The sequence below is a fragment of the Erinaceus europaeus genome, chromosome 23 (genome assembly GCF_950295315.1).
Source record: "Erinaceus europaeus chromosome 23, mEriEur2.1, whole genome shotgun sequence".
Classification (NCBI taxonomy): Eukaryota; Metazoa; Chordata; class Mammalia; order Eulipotyphla; family Erinaceidae; genus Erinaceus; species Erinaceus europaeus.
The window spans coordinates 4,240,848-4,264,541 of record NC_080184.1 but is presented as its reverse complement, the minus strand read 5'-3'; the positions used below and the strand labels follow the sequence as shown (position 1 = coordinate 4,264,541).

The following is a 23,694-nucleotide window of genomic DNA, read 5'->3' as shown; positions in this document are numbered from 1 at the left end:
TCAATCCATATCTACAATGTTGGGTCAACTACACTGGTTAATACTAACTCACTAATAAAATTTACAATAAATAGGGGTCTGATCGGTAGCACAGCGTGTTAAGCACACATGGCGCAAAGCGCAAAGTCTGGTGTAAGGATCCTAGTTTGAATCCCCAGCTCTCCACCTGCAGGGGGGTCGCTTCACAAGCAGTGAAGCAGGTCTGCAGGTGTCTATCTTTCTCTCCCCCTCTCTGTCTTCCCCTCCTCTCTCCATTTCTCTGTCCTATCCAACAACAACAACATCATCAACAACAACAGTAATAGCTACAACAATAAAAATAAGGGAAACAAAGGGAAAATAAGTAAATAAATATTTTTTAAAAACTGTCACAGCTGTTTGGTCTGAGAGGTCATGAAATGGATAAAGCATTGGATTCTAAACTATGAGGTCAAGAGTTTGATCCCCGGCAGTACATGTACCAGAGTGATGTCTAATTATTTTATTCCTCCTATCTTTTTCATGAATAAATAAATAAAATCTTTTAAAATATTTATTTACTTTTGTTGCCCTTGTTTTATGGTTGTTGTAGTTATTATTGTTGATGTCATCATTGTTGGATAGGACAGAGAGAAATGGAGAGAGGAGGGGAAGACAAAGAGGGGGAGAGAAAGCTAGACACCTGCAGACCCGCTTCACCACCTGTGAAGAGACTCCCCTACAGGTGGGGAGCCGGGGGGGTCGAACTGGGATCCTTTGCTGGTCCTTGAGTTTTGTGCCAACTGCACTTAATCTGCTGTGCTACCGCCCAACTCCCAAAAATATGAATTCTTAAAAAAAAATCTGTCACATCTAAAAAAAGAAAAAAGAGAGAGATAGTCAGAAATTTAAGGAAGGGGAGATAGAGAGGGAGAGAGACAGACACCTGAAGCACTGATTCTCTACTCATAAAACTTTCCCTCTTCAGGTAGGAACTAGGGGCTTGATGAACACAGGGTCCTTGTGCACTGTAATGTGTGCGCTTAACCAGGTGTAACATATCCCAGCCCCCTTATCCCACAATTGTCAATCATTATTAATTCAAACTCAAGTCATACCAAATAGTATTGCATCTGCCAATTCCAACCTAATCAATGCAACGAGTACCATCTCAGCATGCTTCATCTCAGACTTTGTACAGAGACATTAGGCATGGAATGCCAACCCCTCACCCTCATTACTCAGGTGAGACCTATCCTTTCATAGGATTCTCTAATTCCATTCCAGGCAGTTCACTTTCTAACAAAGTCCCAAAACCTAGGTATAGGCCAGGTCCTGTTAGAGAATATGTTTACATGTATCCATAAATTAGGGCAAAATATATACTTGAAAGCAAAAATACACAATAGTCTTTAGTGCATCTGTATCAAGTTCATAATGAAATAGCATCCACTTAGATATCCTCCTCACCTGCCTCCTATTCAGTTATCTCACTCACTCCAAAGCTATCAAAAGCATCCTTTGATATCCTTATCAAAGCAAGAACTGCAAAAGATGAATAAGGGCAAGAGACTGACCTACTTTAACCATGACTTTTTAGTCACTATCAGGCCATTCCACCAGCCGAGGCCCTAATCAGGGAATCCTGAAAGTCCCAAACAGACTTGATGGGTCTAGAACTCAAATAAATACCTCTCTCCATTGGTACCAGTCATTTCTATGAAGAACAACACAATAGACCACTTTGTGGTCCCCCATAGGACCTTGCCCTCAACTTGGATCAACAATGGTAGAGAGCGCTCCATCCGCCAAAGGGAGGCTTGACAACATACTCTATGACACACCTGAGGAAGATAGGTGGGTACTAGGACAGCTTGGAATGTTCCTACTCACGACCATAGAAGGTAAGCTCAGATCTAGAGGGATGCAGAGGTCACACAGGCTCCTAAGCTAATTATGGGCCCCAGATCACATCAAATCGATGGGGTTTACACTCAACAATATTTATACCCCTTTCCCATATTAAGGAGCTACTCTCTTCCCTGATCCAGCTTTCTGGTCCTTTTCCCAGCATGACATCATCTCCCCAGACAGTAATTTGGATCCACCTGCATATCATATTTCAGGCTCAGGCAAAACAACAACAACAAAACAAACAAACAAACAAAACACTAGTATAGCTATAGGCCCTTTGAAATATAACTAAAATATGCCTACTAGCTAGCTACAAAATGGAGGACCCCCACAACAATTCATCTTCACTTTCCCAGCCTTTGGGTCCATGATAGATCAACAATTTCTTTGGCTTTGTATGTTAACTCTCTTTTCAGCCACCAGGTTCCAGATGCTAGCAAGATTCAGCCGGACTTCCCCAGACAGACAACCCCACCAATGTGCCTTAGAGCTCCACTTTCCCAGAGCCCTTCCCCACTAGAGAAAGAGAGAGACAGGCTGGGAGTATGGATTGGCCTGTCAATGCCCATGTTCAGTGGAGAAGCAATTACAGAAGCCAGACCTTCCACCTTCTGGGAGTATGAACCCAATAACCTTGGGTCCATACTCCCAGAGGATTAAAGAATAGGGAAGCTATCAGGGGAGGGGATAGGATACAGAGGTCTGGTGGTGGGAATTGTCTGAAGTTGTATCCCTCTTATCCTATGGTTTTGCCAATGTTTCATTTTTATAAGTAAAAATTTTTTTAAAAATCACTAGTAATAAAAAATGACCTATGTTTTGGGGGTTATGGTGTTTTGCAGATATCTTTCATGGATGGGGTGAAAATCTATGCTCATGTGTCAGCAACTATAACAGAAACTATTCACCTCATCCCTAGTAAACTGATAAAAAATAAATCTGCGAAAGAATGAAACTGGAGGAGGTTGCACGGTAGCACAGTGGGTTAAGCGCACAGTGCTCAAAGTGCAAGGACCAGGCCAAGGATCCTGGTTAGTACTGGGGCCTCCCCACCTGCAGTGGGGCCTCTTCACAGGCAATGAAGCAGGTCTGCAGGTGTCTTTCTCTCACCCTCTCTGTCTTTGCTCCTCTGTCCTATCCAACAATAATGGCAGCAATGACAACAGTCACAATAATAACATCAACAAAGGCAACAAAAGTGGGAAAAAATGGCCTCTAGGAGCAGTGGATTTGTAGTGCAGGCAGTGAGCCCCAGCAGTAACCCTGCATATAAATAAATAAATAAATAAATATTATATATTCAAAAAAGAATTAAACTGGATTTCACATTCCACATTGCACAAAAGGTCAACTCCAGAGGTAGAGCCAAGATGGCAACTGGAATGTAGCAGCACCTGTGGGCTCTGACATCAACTGCTAGAAAACCTTGAAATCCTGGCCTTCAGCAGGACAAGCAAGGAGGCATCCTAAAGGTATACCAGGGAGGTGGTTATAATTAAATTTGGGTTAAAAATTAGAGCAAAAAGAAAGGAAATTTCTTGATTATTTCTTTCAGCCCTCCTCTCCCCATAACCAGACCCAGGGGGTAGGGAGCTGCTGCTAGCAGGCTCCAAGTGGAGTGGAGCTCCTTTCTTTACCAAGATTCCTGGCCCACCGGGGTGCCATTAAACCCTGCTTCTAAATTTCTAGGCTATTTCTGTTGTTCCTCTGAGTAAGGGACTTAGACCCATTCAAGTGACAATTTTCTAATCAAGCAAGCCTCACCCACCCTGGGAAATACTGCTTGAAAGGTTGTTTTTTTTTTCTTTTTTTCATGTTTGGTTTGTATTGTGTTTTCTTTCTCAGTCAGTTGTCTAGACTAAATGTACATAGGCTAACAGGGAGCTGTCCAAGCTGTAGACCCACTGCTTGGGCTTTTTACTTTGTTCTATTTTACAAATACTATTATATATACATGCATATCCCTTCCCCCCTCAGGTGACCAAAATTAACTCTTAGTATACTTTCCGTTGCTAGACGACAAGAATTATCACCCACTGTGAGAGAAACTTGTCTCACTTTTTGTACCTCCTCTATACACTATCACACTTCTCCCACCTCCAAGCCAATTAAAAAAATATATATATATATATATATACATATATATACAACTCTCCTTTCACTGCTTTTTTTTCTGTTCCCTTCTTTTTTCCTTTCTCTATTTTTTCCCGTCTTCCTTTCTCCCTCCCTCCTGCCTCTGCCTTCTGAATTCACTGATACTTATTTGTGAACTATTTCAGGGAAGAAGTCTGACTCAGAGCAGACTCTCTTTGTATGTGTCTCTGCTCCACTTCCCCTTCCACTCTTGCTAGCCCTAGAATCTACAGTGGACAGTATATTTGCATAATTGTCTATTCCTGCTATCCCTTTTTTCCATTCTCTTTCTTTTTCATTCAGATTTGGTTGCTATTTTTTCTTGAACTGGAGACATTGTGGGACTAACTGGTATTGGTTAAACTGCTTCAGTCATTGCTTTAGTTACTATTGTAATTTCTCAGGGTGGTGATTGCATTTGTCATAAAGGTATTTAGTAGTGTGGCTTGTACATAAAACAAAGCAACTGAGGAACAAAACATAAAATAAAAACACATTAAAAATGGGTAGATCAAGAGCAAATAAAACTGCTCATACAATGAATGAAGACAAGAGCCTAGAAGAAACTACAAATCAAACAGAAGTAACCATAGATAAGAAAAGAATGCAAGCAATAATAAATTTATTAATCACATAAATGAAAACAACATTGGAGGAAAGGTATAGCAGTATTAGGGAAACAACAGATGAGACCCTCAAGGAAAATACTAACTACCTTGAGACAATTAGAGAACTGAAAGCTGAAATAGCTGTAATGAATAAAGCAACTGAGGGAAGGGAAAGCAGACCAGCAGAAGCAGAAAACAGAATTAGCCAGACAGAGGATGAGCTAGAGAAAACTAAGAAAGAGGTGAAAGAGCTCAAAAAGAGGTTGAGAGACACTGAAAACAACAACAGAGACACATGGGATGATCTCAAAAGAAGTAACATTAGTATAATTGGCCTGCCAAAGGAAGAAAGAGGAAATTATAGAAGAAATTTCTAGAGGAAATTATAGAAGAAAACTTCCCAGACATGAAAACAGAAAGGATATTAAGATCCAAGAGGCTCAGAGAGTGCAAAACAGAATCAACCCAGACCTGAAGACACCAAGACACATCATAGTCACAATGAGGAGGAGTAAGGATTAAGAAAGGATCCTAAAGGCTGCAAGAGAAAAACAAAAAATCACATACAGGGGAAAACCTATAAGACTATCAGCAGACTTCTCTACCCAAACTCTAAAGGCCAGAAGAGATTGGCAAGATATTTATTGAGCCCTGAATGAAAAAGGGTTTCAACCAAGCATAATATATCCCACTAGACTTTCATTCAAACTAGATGGAGTCATCAAAACCTTCTCAGACAAACAACAGTTAAAGGAAGCAACTATCACCAAACGGGCCCTGAAAAAGCTTCTAAAAGACCTCTTGTAAACAAGAACATCACTATAATACTTGCAACATATCAAATAAAAAGTTGTTGAACAATGGCACTACAAAACATTAAATCCATAATATCAGTAAATGTCAATGGCTTAAACTCACCCATCAAAAGGCACAGAGTGGGAGGAGGAATCAGAAAACATAACCCAACCATATGCTGCTTGCAAGAATCCTACTTGACCCAACAAGATAAACACAGACAAAGTGAAAGGGGGGAAAACTATCCTACAGGCTAATGGACAACAAAAATAGGCAGGAACAGCCATTCTCAACTCCGACACAATAGATTTTAAATTAAATAAAGTAATAAAAGATAGGCAAGGTCATTACATAATGATTAAAGGATCAATCAGCCAAGAAGATATAACAATTATTAACATCTATGCACCCAATGAGGGACCATCTAAATACATCAAACACCTTCTCAAAGAACTTCAAAAATACATCAATAGTAATACAATAATAGTGGGAGACTTTAACACCCCACTCTCACACTTAGACAGATCAACAAAGAAACAAGAGAATTAAATGAAGAGATAGACAGACTAGACCTCTTGGACATTTTCTGAGCTCTTCATCCCCCAAAATTGGAATACACATTCTTTTCAAATCCACACAACACATACTCAAGAATAGACCACATGTTAGGCCACAAAGACAGCATCAATAAATTCAAGAGCATTGAAATCATCCCAAGTATCTTCTCAGACCACAGTGGAGTAAAACTAACATTTAACAACAAACAGAAAATTATTAAAAGTCACAGAATTTGGAAAATAAACAACATACTGTTTAAGAACTACTGGGTCAGAGAGACACTCAAGGAGGAAATACAAATATTCCTGGAAACAAATGAAAATGAAGACACAACCTATCAAAATATTTGGGACACAGCTAAAGCAGTACTGAGAGGGAAACTCATAGCCATACAGTCACATATTAAACAACAAGAAAAAAACCCAAACAAACAACCTTACTGCACACCTTAAGGACTTAGAGGAAGAGGAACAAAAGAACCCTAAAGCAACCAGGACAGAAATCACTAAAATTACAGCAGAAATAAACAACATTGAAAATAAGAACCATACAAAAGATCAATGAAGCCAAATGTTGGTTCTTTGAAAAATTAAATAACATTGACAAACCCCTAGCCAGACTCACTAAACAAAAAAGGGAGAAGATTCAAATTCATAGAATTGTAAACGATAAAGGAGATATCACAACTGACACCACAGAAATCCAGAAAAACCTGCGAGACTTTTATGAAGAACTATACGCCACCAAGCTAGAAAATCTGGAAGAAATGGAAGAATTCCTAGAAACATATGCCCTTCCAAAACTGAACCAAGAAGGACTACAAAACCTAAATACACCAATAACAGACAAAGAAATCAAAACTGTTATTAAGAATCTCCCCAACAACAAAAGTCCTGGACCAGATGGCTTCACAAACGAATTCTACAAAACCTTCAGGAAACACTTAATGCCCATAGTCCTAAAGCTTTTCCATAAGATCGAAGAAACAGGGACACTCCCTTCCACTTTCTATGAAGCCACCATCACACTGATACCCAAAGCAGATAGAGACACAACAAAAAAGGAAAACTACAGACCAATATCTCTGATGAACACAGTTGCCAAAATATTAAACAAGATCTTGGCCAACCAGATACAACAGCACATCAAAAAGATTGTTCATCACAACCAAGTGGGATTCAACCCAGGAATGCAAGGCTGGTTCAACATCCATAAGTCAATCAATGTCATTCACCACATCAATAAAAGCAAAGCCAAAAACCACATGATTATCTCAATAGATGCAGAGAAAACCTTTGACAAAATGCAACACCCATTCATGCTCAAAACCCTACAAAAAATGGGAATAGATGGGAAATCCCTAAAGATAGTGGAATCCAATAACAAACTAACAGCCAACATCATACTCAATGGACAGAAGTTGAAAGCATTTCCCCTCAGATCAGGGACTAGACAGGGCTGCCCACTATCACCATTACTCTTCAACATAGTATTGGAAGTTCTTGCCATAGCAATCAGACAAGAGAAAGAAATCAAATGAATACAGATTGGAAGGGAAGAAGTCAAGCTCTCACTATTTGCAGATGACATGATAGTATACATATAAAAACCTAAATAATCCAGTAGAAAACTACTAGAAGTTATTAGGCAATATAGCAAGGTATCAGGCTACAAAATCAATGTAGAAAAATCAGTGGTATTTCTCTATGCAAACACTAAAACTGAAGTAGAAGACATCCAGAAATCACTCCCATTCAGTGCTGCAACAAAATAAATAAAATACCTAGGAGTAAAGCAGACCAAAGAAGTGAAAGACTTGTATACTGAAAACTATGAGTCACTCTTCAAGGAAATAGAAACTGATACCAAGAAAAAGAAAGACATCCAATGCTCATGGATAGGAAGAATAAATATCATCAAAATAAATATTCTCCCCAGAGCCATATACAAATTTAATGTGATACCCATCAAAGTTCCACCAAGTTTCTTTAAGGAAATAGAACAAAAACTACATTCATTTATCTGGAACCAGAAAACACCTCGAATTGCCAAAAACATATTGAGGAAAAGAAACAGAAATGGAGGCATCACACTCCCAGATCTCAAACTATATTATAATGCCATCATCATCAAAACAGCCTGGTACTGGAACAAAAATAGGCACACAGACCAGTGGAACAGAATTGAAAGCCCATACCTAAACCCCCACACCTATGAACATCTAATCTTTGATAAGGGGGCCCAAAGTATTAAATGAAAGAAGAAGGCTCTCTTCAATAAATGGTGCTGGGAAAACTGGGTTATAACATGCAGAAGAATGAAATTGAACCTCCTTATCTCACCAGAAACAAAAATCAACTCCAAATGGATCAGACACCTGGATGTGAGACCGGAAACTATCAAACAGAGGAAAACATCAGTGAAACACTTTCCCACCTACACCTGAAGGACATATTTGATGAAACAAACCCAATTACAAGGAAGACTAAAGCAGAAACAAACCAATGGGACTACATCAAATTGAAAAGCTTCTGCACAGCCAAAGAAACTATCACACAAACAAAGAGACCCCTCACAGAATGGGAGAAGATCTTCACATGCCAAACATCAGAAGAGAGACTAATCACCAAAATATACAGAGAACTCAGCAAACTTAGCACCAAAAAAGCAAATGACCCCATCCAAAAATCATCAGAGGATATGAACAAGACATTCACCTCAAAGGAGATCCAAAAGGATAACAAACATATGAAAAACTGTTCCAGGTCGCTGATTGTCAGAGAGATGCAAATAAAGACAACATTGCAATGCCACCTCACTCCTGTGAGAATGGCATACATCAAAAAGAACAGCAGCAATGAATGTTGGAGAGGCTGTGGGGACAGAGGAACCCTTCTGCACTGCTGGTGGGAATGTAAATTGGTCCAGCCTCTCTGGACAGCAGTCTGGAGAACTCTCACAAGGATAGACATAGACCTTCCATATGACCCAGTAATTCCTCTCCTGGGGATATACCCCAAGCATTCCATAATACCCAACCAAAAAGATGTGTGTACATCTATGTTCATAGCAGCACAATTCATAATAGCTAAAACCTGGAAGGAACCCAGGTGCCCAAAAGCAGATAAATGGCTGAGAAAGCTGTGGTACATATACACAATGGAATACTATGCAGCTATTAAGAACAATGATCCCACCTTATCAGACTCATCTTGGACAGAGCTAGAAGGAATTATGTTAAGTCAGCTAAAAAAGAAAGATAAAGATGAGTATGGGATGTCCCCACTCATCAACAGAAGTTGAGAAAGAAGATCTGAAAGGGAAACTAAAAGCAGGATCTGATTAAACTGAGAGCAGGGCACCAATGTAAAAACACTGTGGTGAAGGGGAGGGTGGCCATTGGGCTTCCCGGCAAATCGGAGGGTGGGGGGGCCGGGGTTGGTGGTGGCGATGGGACACAATCTTTTCGTGGTGGGAGTGGTGTTTATGTACAATCCTTTTAAAGTGTAAACATTATATAAACCACTATTTAATTAATATGATAGGCAAAAAACTGATATGTCGAGAACTTCTTAAAACACAGACAGGGTCTTTTTAGTACATTTGCTGTCTTTGATATGTTCTCTCCCAAAAGCCTAGACCAGGGAGAACAGAAGCAACCGACAGCACAGCTATATACAAGATGCTGGGTATTATACCCCAAACCCTATCAAAGGGACTTTCCAAAGTTAACCCAATCACCAAATAATGTGATGATAACAATAACTATCCATTGTCTTCTTGAACCCTAAGACAACGGGAACCTCACATTTCCACTATAGAGCCTATACTTCCCCCAGTCCTGGAACCTTAGGGTGGGGCCCACTTTTCTGCATGCTGCTCTCAATTCAAATCAAATAATATTGCATCCGCGGATCGCAACCTAATCAACACAATGAGTGCCACCCCAGCATGCTTTACTTCAGACTATGACCAGAGACATCAGGTGTGGAATGACAACCCTTGAGCTTCATCACTCGGGTGAGACCTTTTCTTTCATAGTATTCTCTGATTCCATTCCAGGTGTTCCACTCCCCAATAGAGTTCCCAAACCTAGTTATAGTCCAGGTCCCCTGAGATAGAACATAGGTTCATCCGTGCCCATAAACTAGGAGAAAAATATATACCTGAAAGCAGAAGTACACAAGAGCATGCAGGGAATACCCCCAATACTTCATCTGTACTATTACAGTCTTTAGATCCATGATTGTTCAACAATTTGTTTGGTTTTGTATATTAACTCTCTTTTCAGCCACCAGGTTCCGGATGCCAGCAAGATGCTGACCAGACTTCCCTGGACAGATGACCCCATCAATGTGTACTGGAGCTACACTTCCTCAGAGCCCCACCCTACTAGGGAAAGAGAGAGACAGACTGGGAGTATGGATCAACTAGTCAACACCCATGTTCAGCGGGGAAGCAATTACAGAAGCCAGACCTTCCGCCCTCTGCAACCCACAATGACCCTGGATCCATACTCCCAGAGAGATAGAGAATGGGAAGGCTATCAGGGGAGGGGGTGGGATGTGGAGATCGGGTTATGGGAATTGTGCGGAATTGTATCCCTCTTATTCTGGGGGTTTTTTTTCTTTTTTTTGTTTTTTTTTAAATATTTATTTTATTTATTTATTCCCTTTTGTTGCCCTTGTTGTTTTATTGTTGTAGTTATTATTGTTGTTGTCGTTGTTGGATAGGACAGAGAGAAATGGAGAGAGGAGGGGAAGACAGAGAGGAGGAGAGAAAGATAGACACCTGCAGACCTGCTTCACCGCCTGTGAAGCGACTCCCCTGCAGGTGGGGAGCCTGGGTTCGAACCGGGATCCTTATGCCGGTCCTTGTGCTTTGCGCCACCTGCGCTTAACCCGCTGCGCTACAGCCCGACTCCCTATTCTATGGTTTTATTAATGTCTCCTTTCTTAAATAAAAAAGGAAATATTTTTAATTATGAAAAAAAGGTCAACTCCAGATAGACCAAAGACATTAAAATTATACCAAGAATAATAATCATATAGAAGAAAAGATTGGAAGAATTCCCCATGATCTTTGCTTAGAAATGTCTTTGACAGGGAGTTGGGCTTTAGGTAGCCCAGCAGGTTAAGCTCAGGTGGCGAGTAGCAAGGACAGGATTAAGAATACCGGTTTGAGCCCCCGGCTCCCCACCTGTAAGGGAGTCCCTTCACAGGCGGTGAAGCAGGTCTGCAGGTGTCTATCTTTCTCTCCCCCTCTCTGTCTTCCCCTTCTCTCTCCATTTCTATCTGTCTCCTAAATAAAATGAGTTGTTAAACTTTTAATCATATTGGGGCCGGTGGTGGTGCATCATGTTACAGAGTGCAAGGACCCAGGTTCAAGCCCCCTGGTCCCCACCAGCAGGGGGAAAGCTTCACAAGTGTTGGAGCAGGGCTGTCAGTGTCTCTCTCTCTCTCTCTATCTCCCCTTTCCTTCTTCATTTCTGTCTGTTTCTATCCAAAAAATAAAGATAATAAAATTTTTAAAAAATTAAATCATATCAAGAATTATAGTAAGAATAGACTATGCTTTATTTTCTCCTCCTATTGTCTCATGAGAAAATACAAATTTAAGTGTGGTCCAGGAGGTGGTTCAGTGAATCAAGCCCTAGACTCTTAATCATGAGGTCCTAAGTTTGATCCCTGGGAGCACATGTACCAGAGTGATGTCTGGTTCTTTCTCTCTCTCCTTCTATCTTTCTCATTCGTAAATGGATAAAAACTTTATAATAAAAAGAACAAATACAAATTTAAAGTAGGTATATCTTATCTCTCATTTTTATTGAAACCACCTATATGTGGAAATATAAATATTATATAGAGAACAGTTCATGCTTTGGGGTGTGTGTGTGTTTGTGTGTGTGTGTGTGTTAATCTTATTTATTTACTACATAAAGACAGACAGAGGGAAATTGAAGTTTCTCCCCTGCTCCATATGTGGAGAGAAAAGGCTGCATTACCTTTGTCAAATCACTCGGCCATTCTAGGATCTCTTCATTGATGATCAAGTGCTGTTTATTTGGGCCATTGGCCACGAATTCTCCTACTTTACTCGTGAATCCATGGGCACCAGGGAGGGCCACTGTGTTCAGGACATCGTACTGTTGGCTAGTGGTTCTTTGGCCATCGAGGAATATGTGGTCCCCAATGCTATTAATGAATTGGATATTTCTCAGAAATGGATGGAGCTAAAGGAGAGAGAAATTGGCAGATGATGAGTGTGTTCAAGTTAGAGATGGATGACTTATACCATCAGAATCTCCTTGCCTCTATCATTTATCATAAAATTGATGCTTTGATGTGGTAACTATCACTCAGAAGCCTAATGATGGTAATTTTTTAAAAAAAATTTTCTTTATAAAATGGAAACCCTGAGAAGATCATAGGATAATAAGGGTACAATTCTACACAATTCCCACCACCAGAACTCCCTATCCCATCCCATCCCTTGATAGCTTTCCTATTCTTTAACCCTCTGGGAGTTTGGACCCAAAACTCCCATGTCATTATGGGATGCAGAAGGTTGAAGGTCTGGCTTCTGCAATTGCTTCCCTGCTGAACATGGTGATCCATACTCCCAGCCTGTCTCTCTCTTTCCATAGTGGGGCAGGGCTCTGGGGAGGCAGAGCTCCAGGACATATGGTGGGGTTGTCTGCCTGGGAAGTCCAGTTGGCATCATGGTAGCATCTGGAACATGGTGGCTGAAAGAAGAGTTAACATATAAAGCCAAACAAATTGTTGTTTAGTCATATATCTAAAGACTGGAATATTGCAGAGGAAGAATTGGGTTCTCCATTTTGGAAAAAGCTAGTAGGTCTGCTTTAGGTATATTTCAAAGGGCCCATGACTTTACTAATTTTTGCCTGAGTCTGACATCTGATATGCAGGTGCATCCAAATTATTGTCTGGGCAGATGCTGTCATCGCTGGAAAAAGATCTAGAAATCTGGATCAGGGAAGAGAGTAGCTCCCAAATATGGGAAAAGTGTATAGATATTGTTGACAGTAAACCCTGATTTTATCTGAGGCCCATATTCAGCAAGGAGCCTGTGTAACCTCTGCATCCCTGTAGGTCCAAGTTCGCATACTGTGGTCATGAGTAGGAATGCTCCAGGTTGCACCAATTTCAGGACCCATCTTCTTCAGTTGATAGTTAGGGTATATTATCAACCTCCCTTCTGAGGATGGAACATTCTCTACTATTTTTGATCAACAAAGATGCTAATTTCTATCCTCTCATAAGATTAATTCATAGGATGAGTTAAGCTGTGATATTTCACAAAGCATTTCTCAGACATAAAGTTTTGTTTTGTTTTTTTAAATAACACTGACCAAGAAAGTCTGGTCAGGAGCTAGGCAGTCGCCCACCTGCTTGAACATACACATTACAGTGCTCAAAAACCTGGGTTCAAGCCTCTGGTCCCCACCTATGAGGGAGAAGCTTCAAGAGCAGTGAAATAGTTCTGCAAGTATCACATTCACCTTTCTACCTCTCTGTCTCTCTCTTCTCTCTCAATTTCTCTCCATCTCTATCCTAAGTATATATAATTTTTAAAAATCTGGTCAGGCTACTTGCTATCTAATTTTTATATATTAAATGGTACAACATAGAGATGTAATGCAAACAATTACATTTCAACATACGGCATTTCACATGCTACAATTATCATTTATCACGGCACTACTTTTCTTATGTTCTGATTGGCGCCATGGTCCATGCTGCTATGATGGTCTGTGCTTAACATTAAAATACACAGTCATGGAGGTGTTTGACCAGGATAAAACATTGGACTCTCAAGCGTAAAGTCCTGAGTTTGACTCCTGGCATCATCTGTACTAGAGTGATATCTGATTCTCTTTCTTTTCTATCTCTCTGATGATATAGAATGAAACGTTAGAACAAAGAATAAAAGCATTAAAATATGTAAAGCGCTTGTCAAAATGCCACATATTATATTTAAAAAACCTGTTTAAATTTACCATAAAGTAGAAATTAAAATACAGATTTCATCTATTCTTTGATTTCCATATATGTTTTTATTCACACGTTTAGACACTTTCCTCCTACTTTTAAAATAGATACGGGGGAGGGCAGTGTCATGGTGGTGGTGGTGCATCGAGTTAAGTGCACAAAGTACAGAGTGCAATGACATGTGCGGTGATCCTGGTTGAGTTCCCCAATCCCCATGTTTGGAGTGGAGACGGGAGCATTTGCTTCACAAGTGGTGAAGCAGGTCTACTTGTGTCTATCTTTCTCTCTCCCTCCTCTCTCAGTTTCTCTCTGTCCTATCCAATGGAAAAAATGGCCACCAGGAGCAGTGAATTCCTAGGGCTAACACTGAGCCCCAGCAATAACCCTGGACAAAAATACATAAATAAGGGGAAAAATACAGGTCTGAGTGGCAAGGAACTAAGCTGCTTAGTGTGTCTTCATGGTCATGCACCTGGCCCAGGTTCAACTGTTGTACTCACCACACTGGAGAAAGCTTCAGTGCTGTGGTGGGTCTCTCTCTCTCTCTCTCTCTCATCTATCTATCATCTCCTCTCTCTTTTTCTCTCTCTTTCTCTCTCTCTCTCTTTTGTGCTTTTGTATGTGTTTCTTTCTATACAAAATCTCAACTTTCTAAGTGAAGAAATAGGGAAAAAAGTTAAAGAGGTAAATAAATATATTCATTCCTCTTCCTTGATTTTGCTTTCTAGTACTTTTTGCAGCCATGACATCATCTCCCCAGACAATAGCCTGGGTCCACCTGTGTATTAGGTGTCAGGTGAGGCAAAAACTAGTAATGTCATGGGCTCTCTGGAATATACCTAAAATTGACTTAATAGATTTTTCCAAAATTGAGACTCCAAATCTTCATCTGCAGTATTTCAACCTTTAGTTTCATGATTAGTCAACAATTTTTTTTCTGCTTTATATCTTGACTCTTTTTCAGCCACCACATTGCAGATGTTACTATGATGCTAACTGAACTTCCCTGGGCAGACCACCTCTCCATGTGTCCTGGAGCCCTGCTTTCCCAGAGCCCTACCCCACTAGGGAAAGAGAGAGACAGGCTCAGAGTATGGATTGACCTGTCAACACCCATGTTCTGGATGGAAGCAGTTACATAAGCCAGACCTTTCACCTTCTATACCCCATAATGACCCTGGGCCCATGTTCCCAGAGGGATAAAGAATTGGAAAGCTTTCAAGGAAGGGGGTGATATATAGAGTTCTGGTGTTGGGTATTGTGTTGAAATACACCCCTCTTACCCTATGGTCTTGTCAGTATTTCCATTTGATAAATAAATTAAAAATATCAAAAAAGAAGATCTTAAAGTCTTAACTTTAAAACAAAAAAATAGTCATCACTTAATATCATTGACAGGTTCATGGAGTCTATGTATTTTATAAGCAATTTGCATTAAAAAAAACAGTCCCTGTAATGGTGTCATGTTGATCAGTGTTGCCTAGGATTAATATCTGCACATCACCATTAAGAGAAAATTACATTTAATGAAACAGTGTCATGTAAGGACATGAGTATTTTGAAATTTTGTTCAATAGAGGGTTTTATTTTTTTCAAGTTATTATTATCTTTAATCATTGGATGGAGACAGCCAGAAATCAAGAGGAAAGGGAATCTAGAGAGACAGAGAGACAGAAAGGCACCTGCAGCACCTCGTAACCATTCTCAGTGTCCCCCCCTCCCCACAGGTGAGAACCAGGGGCTTGAGCCCAGGTCCCTTTTCATTGAAACATGTGCACTCAACCAGGTGCACCACCACCCAGTTCTGAAAATAGGATGTTTTTTAATTTAATACTCCTAGAATACATATAAACTCCATGCAGTGCTGAGTCATTCTTCATTTATTTTGAATAATGATGCTGGCAATAAAATGCAGCAAGTGGTTGCTTATTATTATTAGTGAATATGCTATATTTCAATAAAAAACGGTCATATTCTGGGGCCAGGCAGTGGCACATCTGCTTAAATGCACATATAACAGTGTGTAAGGACCCAGGTTCAAGCCCGTTTCCCACCTGCAGGGGGAAAGCTTCATGAGTGGTGAAGCAGGGCTGCAAGTGTTTCTCTGTCTCTCTCTCCTCTATCTCCCCTTCCCCTCTCCATTTCTCTATGTCTCTAATAATAAAATAAAATTTTAAAAAATGGTCACATTCTGTACTTGTCCAATTAGTTCTTAGATCAGGGGATTTACCTTCCAGGGTAAAAGCGCTGGCTGGTTTGCATTGCTTGTTGATTCTGTTTCTGTTTTTCCCAGGAGCAAGTCATGGAGGGCTCTGGCCACAGCATACACAGCATTATAGATAATATAGCTGGGTTCAGACATGGTCATCAGGTCAGTATCCCCTGGCATAAACTCTAATGTTGAATTTAGGGGGCAGTCTTCCAGTTTGCCACACACTGAGCCAACAAATGAACAATTAAATGTGTCAAGCCAAAATTTAATGGTATAAATGTCTTCCGGGTTCTTGGAAGGGTTAAACATCTTCACAAAATGCTCAAACCCAGGTATTTCTCTCTTCTGGGGTGAAAATGAGAGACTTCCATGGAAATGGCTCCCTATGTTCATCTTGTTCAAGTCAACATACGACTCCATCGCCCAAATCCACACCCTGCTTGAAAGCACACAGACTGTCATAAAAACGTGCACCCAGTTAAAAATATCAGCATCACCATACACTATGGAGACATTTACATTTGAATTATCTTGACATCCAGTTGGCGTCTTTACAAGCTTTGCCTTTCTTATCCAGTCACTAGATAGCAGTATTTCATCGGCTACACAGAGGTCTTTCTTCTCCAGTTGTGCTTTCAGCTCTTCGAGGAATTGCTCCGCTTTAACGTCTGTTGAGGCAAAGAATCCCACCCAGGTCCAGTCAAAACGCTGTAATAAGTGGGTCACTCCATGGACCAGGAACTTGTCCTCAGTAGCCATTTGATATAGTGATGGGAACTGCTCTTTGTCACTCAGTGAAGGATCAAATGGTCCATAGGTGACCTAAACAGAAACCACAAACAAGCTGATTTTCACTACAACTGATAGCATTCATATTGTCTTTTAGGAGAGGGGGACCTGATTTAAAATAAAACCTACATAAGAGGAGATAGAAGGGTCAAGAAAAGCCCCCATAGGACCTTGCTCTCAGTGTGGATCAACAATGGTAGAAACTGTTCCATCCTCCAAAGGGAGGCTGGATAACATACTCTACCTATTACCTGAGCAAGATGGGTTCTAAAATTGGTGCAACCTGGAACGTTCCTACTTGGGGCCATAGAAAGCAAGCCCAGACCTATAGGAATACAGAGGTTACACAGGCTCCTGTGCTGAATATGGGCCCCAGATCAAATCAGTGGGGTTTACAGTCAACAATATTTATACAATATTTATCCCATATTTGGAGCTACTCTCTCCCCAGACCCAACTTTCTAGTCCTTTTTCCAGAGATGACACCATCTCCCCCAGACAGTAACTTGGGTCCTCCTGCATGTCAGATGTCAGGCTCAGGCAAAAACTAATAAAGTAATGGGCCTTGGGGAATATACCTAAAATAAACCTAATAACTATTTCCACAACAGAGACCCCAAATCTTCATCTGCACTATTACAGCCTTTAGGTTTATGATTAGTCAACAATTTGTTCTGCTTTAAATGTTAACTCTTTTGTTTTCAGGCACCAGGTTCCAGTTGCTAACATGATTCCAATCAAACTTCCCTGGGCAGATGACCCTACGAATGTGTCCTGGTGCTCCATTTCCCCAGAGCTCTGCCCCACTAGGGAAAGAGAGAGACAGACTGGGAGTATAGATTGACCTGCCAATGCCCATGTTCAGTGGGGAAGTGATTGCAGAAGCCAGACCTTCCACCTTCTGCACCCCATAATGATCCTGGGTCCATACTCCCAGTGGGTTAAGAAATAGGAAAGCAATCAAGAGAGGGGATGGGATACAAAGTTCTGAAGGTGGGAATTGTGTAGGATTTTGCCCCTTTTATCCTATGATCTTGTCAGTGTTTTCATTTTATAAATAAAAATTGAAAAAAGAAAGATCAAGAAAATAGCTCACTTGAATAGTGTGCTGCTTGATTATGTCCACAACCCAAGTTCAAGGTCAGGTCCCACCACTTTTAAATTTTTTACTGTGATTTCCTTTCTTTTTAACTTTTTATTGGTGATTTAATAATGATCAACAAGATTTAAAGATAACAGGGGCACAATTCCATACAGTTCACGTGTCCAGAATTCCATGTCCTGTTCCTTTCATTGGAAGCTTCCTCTGTCTGCCTCTCTGTGTCACTTTTGGTTTTTAATATTTCTCTTATTTATTTATGCATTTAGTATCAGAAAGAAGTAGAGAGATTGAGAGGAAGAGGAGAGGAAAATAGGGAAAGTATAAGAGAAATGTGCAGTACTGCTTCTCTGTTCATGAAGCTTCTCCCCTGTAGGTGAGGGCCAAAGTCTTTAACTCAGGTCCTTGCTCTCAATTGGTAACATGTATACTCATGCATATATACCATCACCCTCTGTCACACTATTTCTATCCAAAGAAGTAGGCTTGTAGCAGTGAAGTCCCAGAGACAACACCAACACCAACAATAATAACAGCAACACACATACAAAATGAATACATATAAATAAAATCACTGTTGAAGAGTAAAAAGGATGACTACTGATATTATACAATTTTAAGGGGGAATAAAATTAGGGGGCTGTGAAAGTGAAATATGGAGTGGACACATTGGAGATGGAGACTTAATTACCAACATGGTGGACACCAAGGGAGATAAAGCTGAAGTCAGAGAGTCTTTTGAGTAGGTAGAAAGATTTAGAGAAAAGGAGAAAATCATTCATCAGTCACCCCGAAAGTGTTCACAGTGTGTGTAAGAGAGAGATTGAGCTAACAATATTTTTAATATTTAAACATAGTCTTATTAAAGTGATGTTAATTTAAAACATTATATTATATGTATTTGATCTGCCCAGAAATTTGATGGTGAGTCCAACATGAGACTGAACTCCTATTGTCTTGAAAACCATTATTATGTCATTAATGGAAAATATAAGCCTTACCTATAAAATAAATTTCATCTGTATAGCATTATAACTCAACATGTACATAATGCATATGATCAAATATACTGTCTTTTAAAAGACTATTTATTTATGTACTATGTGGTATATAATTTATTAGCACAGCACCACCTATATTAACAATACAGTACCATACCCCTGAATTTCCAAAAAATATTTAAAGATATTACTTTAATCTAATATACGTATTTTTGGTTTTTTCTGTGACCATCTCCTGATCACTGAATTTCTTAATGCTGAATTAACTCAGTGTTGACCCTCAGATGAAAATTTGTGTTGTGTATTCTGGTGGAACTATTTGAAGACTTAGATATTGACACTAATGTCTACTGAAAGGTGATATGAACAATGATTTAGTGGTATTTAAATCTCATCCAGTTTGGTGGGGATATATTTTATTTTAAAAAGCTGAAACAAAGAGACTAAATCATTGAATCCCAGTCATGGCCAATGACTAATCTCTGAGTCATAAACATAAGTTTATATCTTATGATGACTGTTCTTTTCTGTAGATATTTTCTATTAGACTACAGTTACGAACTTTCAGAAATTTATATGATAATAGGCAGAGACACAGTTTTTTTTCTTGTTAGGATTCTGGGTTGACATTCCAAATCCAAATACAGCCCTTTTATTGTTAATATTCTTTTTATCAGTTGATAGTCCCATACACCAATGGTGAAGATTAACTCAGTTGTGGAGTAACAGGACTTGCACTTAAGATGCCTTATATTTGATCTCTAGTATTGCTCAAGCTAGAACTGAGTAGTCTTATGTTTCTTTCTCCAATACAAGTGAAGGGAACTGGGTGAGGTGGAGTCATCAAGTTGACCTTATGAAGACAACACTAGGCTAAATCTTCTAAAAAAAAAAATTGCTTCAGATCCTGGCAATTCTAAATGGAAGCAGGACTTCCAGGCCAGTAGGAGAGAAGCCACAGAGGAGACATGAGAAACCATGGTGGAAACTTATAACCCATTTGGGAATTGACAAAAGAGTGCTGAAAAGGACTAAGGAGAGCTGAGTGCCACCAAGTTACAGATGCTACTATGATGCCAATCTGACTTCCCTGGGCAGATGACCTTGCCAGTGTACCCTAGAACCCCACCTGTTCAAAGCCCTACCCCACTAGGGACAGATAGAAACAGCCTGGGGGTATGGATCCACCTGCCAATAACCATGTCAGGTGGAAAAGAAATTAAATAAGCCAGACTTTCCACTTTTTACTCCACATAAGGGGTTTTAAAGAAGCCAGACTTTCCAATTTCTTCCCTACATAAAGGGTTTTGGTCCATACTCCCAGAGGATAAAGTATAGGAAAGCTTCCAGTGAAGGAGATGGGACACAAAGCTCTGGTGTTGGGAATTATGTGGAATTGTACCCCTGTTATCTTACAATCTTGTTAATCATTATTAAATAACATGAAAAATTAAAACATAAATAAATAGATATAAAATTATTTTCATGGTAGAACTAATCCCCGGGGAAAATTTAATAATTCTTGAGGACATACTTTTTTTTTTAAATTTATTTTCCCTTTTGTTGCCTTTGTTGTCATTTTATTGTTGTTGTAGTTATTACTGTTGTGGTTATTGATGTTGTTGTTGTTGGTTAGGACGGAGAGAAATGGAGAGAGGAGGGGAAGATAGAGATGTGGAGAGAAAGATAGACACCTGCAGACCTGCTTCACTGCCTGTGAAGAGACTCCCCTACAGGTGGGGAGCCAGGGGCTTGAACCAGGATCTTTCCACTGGTCCTTGCGCTTTGCGCCACGTGCGCTTAACACGTTGCACTACCACCCAACTCCCTGAGGAGATACTTTTATTCACATTCATATTCTGGTACATTCATTTAGACTAGAAAACCATTGGAAAATAATTAATTTCTCTCTCTTTCTCTCTAGAACATGCAAGTTGCTTACCTGTGGGATTCTGTAGAGTTCTAGAAGTGATCCAATATTTGCTAAAAATTCTCGTCTGGTTCCTGCAATAATGCCAACCGATTTTTTCTGTTTCTGACAGTCATAGTTAGGAACAGCCTGATTCCCTCCTGAGATCCAGAGCAAGATGTTCTCTATGGTTTTTTGATCAATGTTGAGGGCATTGTAGATATTAAAACCTAGTGTCAGGTTAGGGAGAAGTTGGGGGTCCTTGTTGATTTCCTCAATGGCAAAGAGAAAGGCCAGAACATATGGGTAATTACTCCAATCCCAACTAAGTGGAGGACACAGCATTTGAGAAAACGATCAAGATATTGAAAGCAGGAACATGTTGTGACATTTAAGATTTACTGTAAATCTACTTGCACTACATTTTGAAAGCAACAAATAAGAACAGCATACAAAATGTCCAGCCTATGAGTGAGTAAGTTGTTGGCAAAGCAATATTACATATAAACAGTGTTCTCTAGTGCATAAAATATTTTTATTTAATAATTATGATTATGGGAACAAATTAAATATAAAGAAGTTATATCACCTAATAGAAAACACTCAACAGGCATTATAAAGAGAGTTATCCATGATTTCTTTTTTAAAAATATTTATTTTAAAAATATTTACTTGCTTTTGTTGCCCTTATTTTATTGTCATTATTGATGTCATCCTTGTTGGATAGGACAGAGAGAAATAGAGAGAGGAGGGGAAGACAGAGAGGGGGAGAGAAAGATAGACACCTTCAGGCCTGCTTCACTGCTTGTGTAGCAACTCCCCTGTAGGTGGAGAGCCGGGGGCTTGAACTGGGATCCTTATGCCAGTCCTTGAGCTGTGTGCCACCTGCTCCTAACCCACTATGCTACCACATGACTCCCTATTATCCATGATTTCTAAGAATTGTGCTATTGCTAGTTTGTTTTACAAAATGACAACTCCAGGTCATAGAATCCCATCCAGATTGTTATAATGGTGGGTCTTAACAGTGAATTACCCTTTGAAAAAATAAGATTAAGCTGAGGAAGCAAAATCAGGAAAGTTAGTTGCTTAAGTTAGAAAAGATGTAAAGTTTATCCCTCTGCAGGGCAGTCTGGAGAACTCTCAGAAGGCTAGAAATGGACCTACCCTATGACCCTGCAATTCCTTTCCTGGGGATATATCCTAAAGAACCCAACACACCCATCCAACAAGAACTGTGTACACATATGTACATAGCAGCACCATTTGAAATAGCCAAAACCTAGAAGCAACCCAGATATCCAACAACAGATGAGTGGCTGATTAAGTTATGTTATATACACACAATGGAATACTACTCAGCTATTAAAGATGGTGATTTCACCATTTTTCACCCCATCTTGGATGGAGCTCAGAGGAATTATGTGAAGTGAGATAAGTCAGAAACAGAAGGATGAATATGGGATGATCTCACTCATAGACAGAAGTAGAAAAACAAGATCAGAAGATAATACATTCAGCAGAACTTGGACTGGAGATGGTGTATTGTACCAAAATAATTGCACTCTATTATCCTATGGTCTCATCAATACTTCCATTTTATAAATAAAAATTAAAGTATCTTTGCAAAGTTACACAATCATAATACAATGTTTTTCTTTGAAAAGGTAGACAAGTTGTGGCATGTGAACACAACAAGAAGTCTTCAAATGGGTCCATACAGTTGCCATTTGATCAAGGTAGAAAGTCAAAGAAATCTAGAAAGAAAAATAATTTAAAGCAATGCTCTCAATGCACTGTGCATCTTAAATAACAAATTTTGACTTTGACTTAAAATATAAACAGTCACACATCCCTTAAAATAAACCAAAGAAAACATTGTAAAGTCACGCTAGGTTATCGAATGATTCCTTGGATTCAATGCCGTCATGCAATTCATAAAAGACAACAAGAAAAGTGGAAAGTTGAACTTCATAGCTATTAAGAACTTCTGTTCCCTAAAAATACTAAGAATGTAAAAGAGATCATAAACTCAGCATGGATATTTGTAAATTATATTTCATACATTCTCATAGATAACAAATTAGTTACCTTTCAGGTGACCTGAGGGTTGGCTTGTGTAGAAAAGAGAATAGCTCTGTTTCTGGCTGTAAATTCAAGTCATAGAGGGGGATGAAGCCATCTAGCAACAGGTCTCCATCACTGAAGACACTAGGCTTCATGAGGAGAGGGCAGTGAGAAATGTCCATGTTGCTCAGAGCAAGGACAGATTGAAAGGAAAGAAACAGATAAGTCAAAGAGGAAGACATGGCAGGGTCAGTGGGGAGTACGAATGTCTGCATCTATGGTGGGCCAAAGAAGTAATGGAGACTGAGGGTGCTGCAGCTTAATACTCAAGAGGAAATGGTCCCCACTGATGTGGTGCAGAATAAGCCCAGATCCTGCCTGCAACCTGTGGCATCAGTGGGGCAGGAGACTGACGCCCAGGACATGGATGTTGGCCTCTTTCTGTGTAGAAATGGAGATACTTGTATGGGAGTCACAATGCACAGACTTCAGCCTCTGTGATGAAGTGACAAAGCTGCCTTCAATGTTCCCTCTTTTTATGGCTTAAGTGCAGTTCCATTAAGGAGCTCTGGGGATCCCTCTGCCCTTGGGCTGTGCACCTGCCCCACTCTGTGCCAAGCCTGGTGTCAAACACTT

At 39.8% G+C, this 23,694-nt stretch overlaps 1 protein-coding gene across 1 annotated transcript in view; it reads right to left on the bottom strand.

The window, feature by feature from the left end:
* The window catches only part of LOC103122226 (extracellular calcium-sensing receptor-like), a 31,449-nt gene extending 8,209 nt beyond the window's left edge, over positions 1–23,240 (bottom strand). The window contains exons 1-4 of the mRNA XM_060182206.1: positions 23,083–23,240; positions 21,025–21,316; positions 16,212–17,015; positions 11,971–12,198 (exon numbers count right to left, since the gene is read on the bottom strand). Of these exons, the coding sequence (XP_060038189.1) occupies positions 11,971–12,198; positions 16,212–17,015; positions 21,025–21,316; positions 23,083–23,240 (1,482 nt within the window). The remainder of the gene's footprint in view (positions 1–11,970; positions 12,199–16,211; positions 17,016–21,024; positions 21,317–23,082) is intronic.
* Positions 23,241–23,694: the final 454 nt, after the last annotated feature.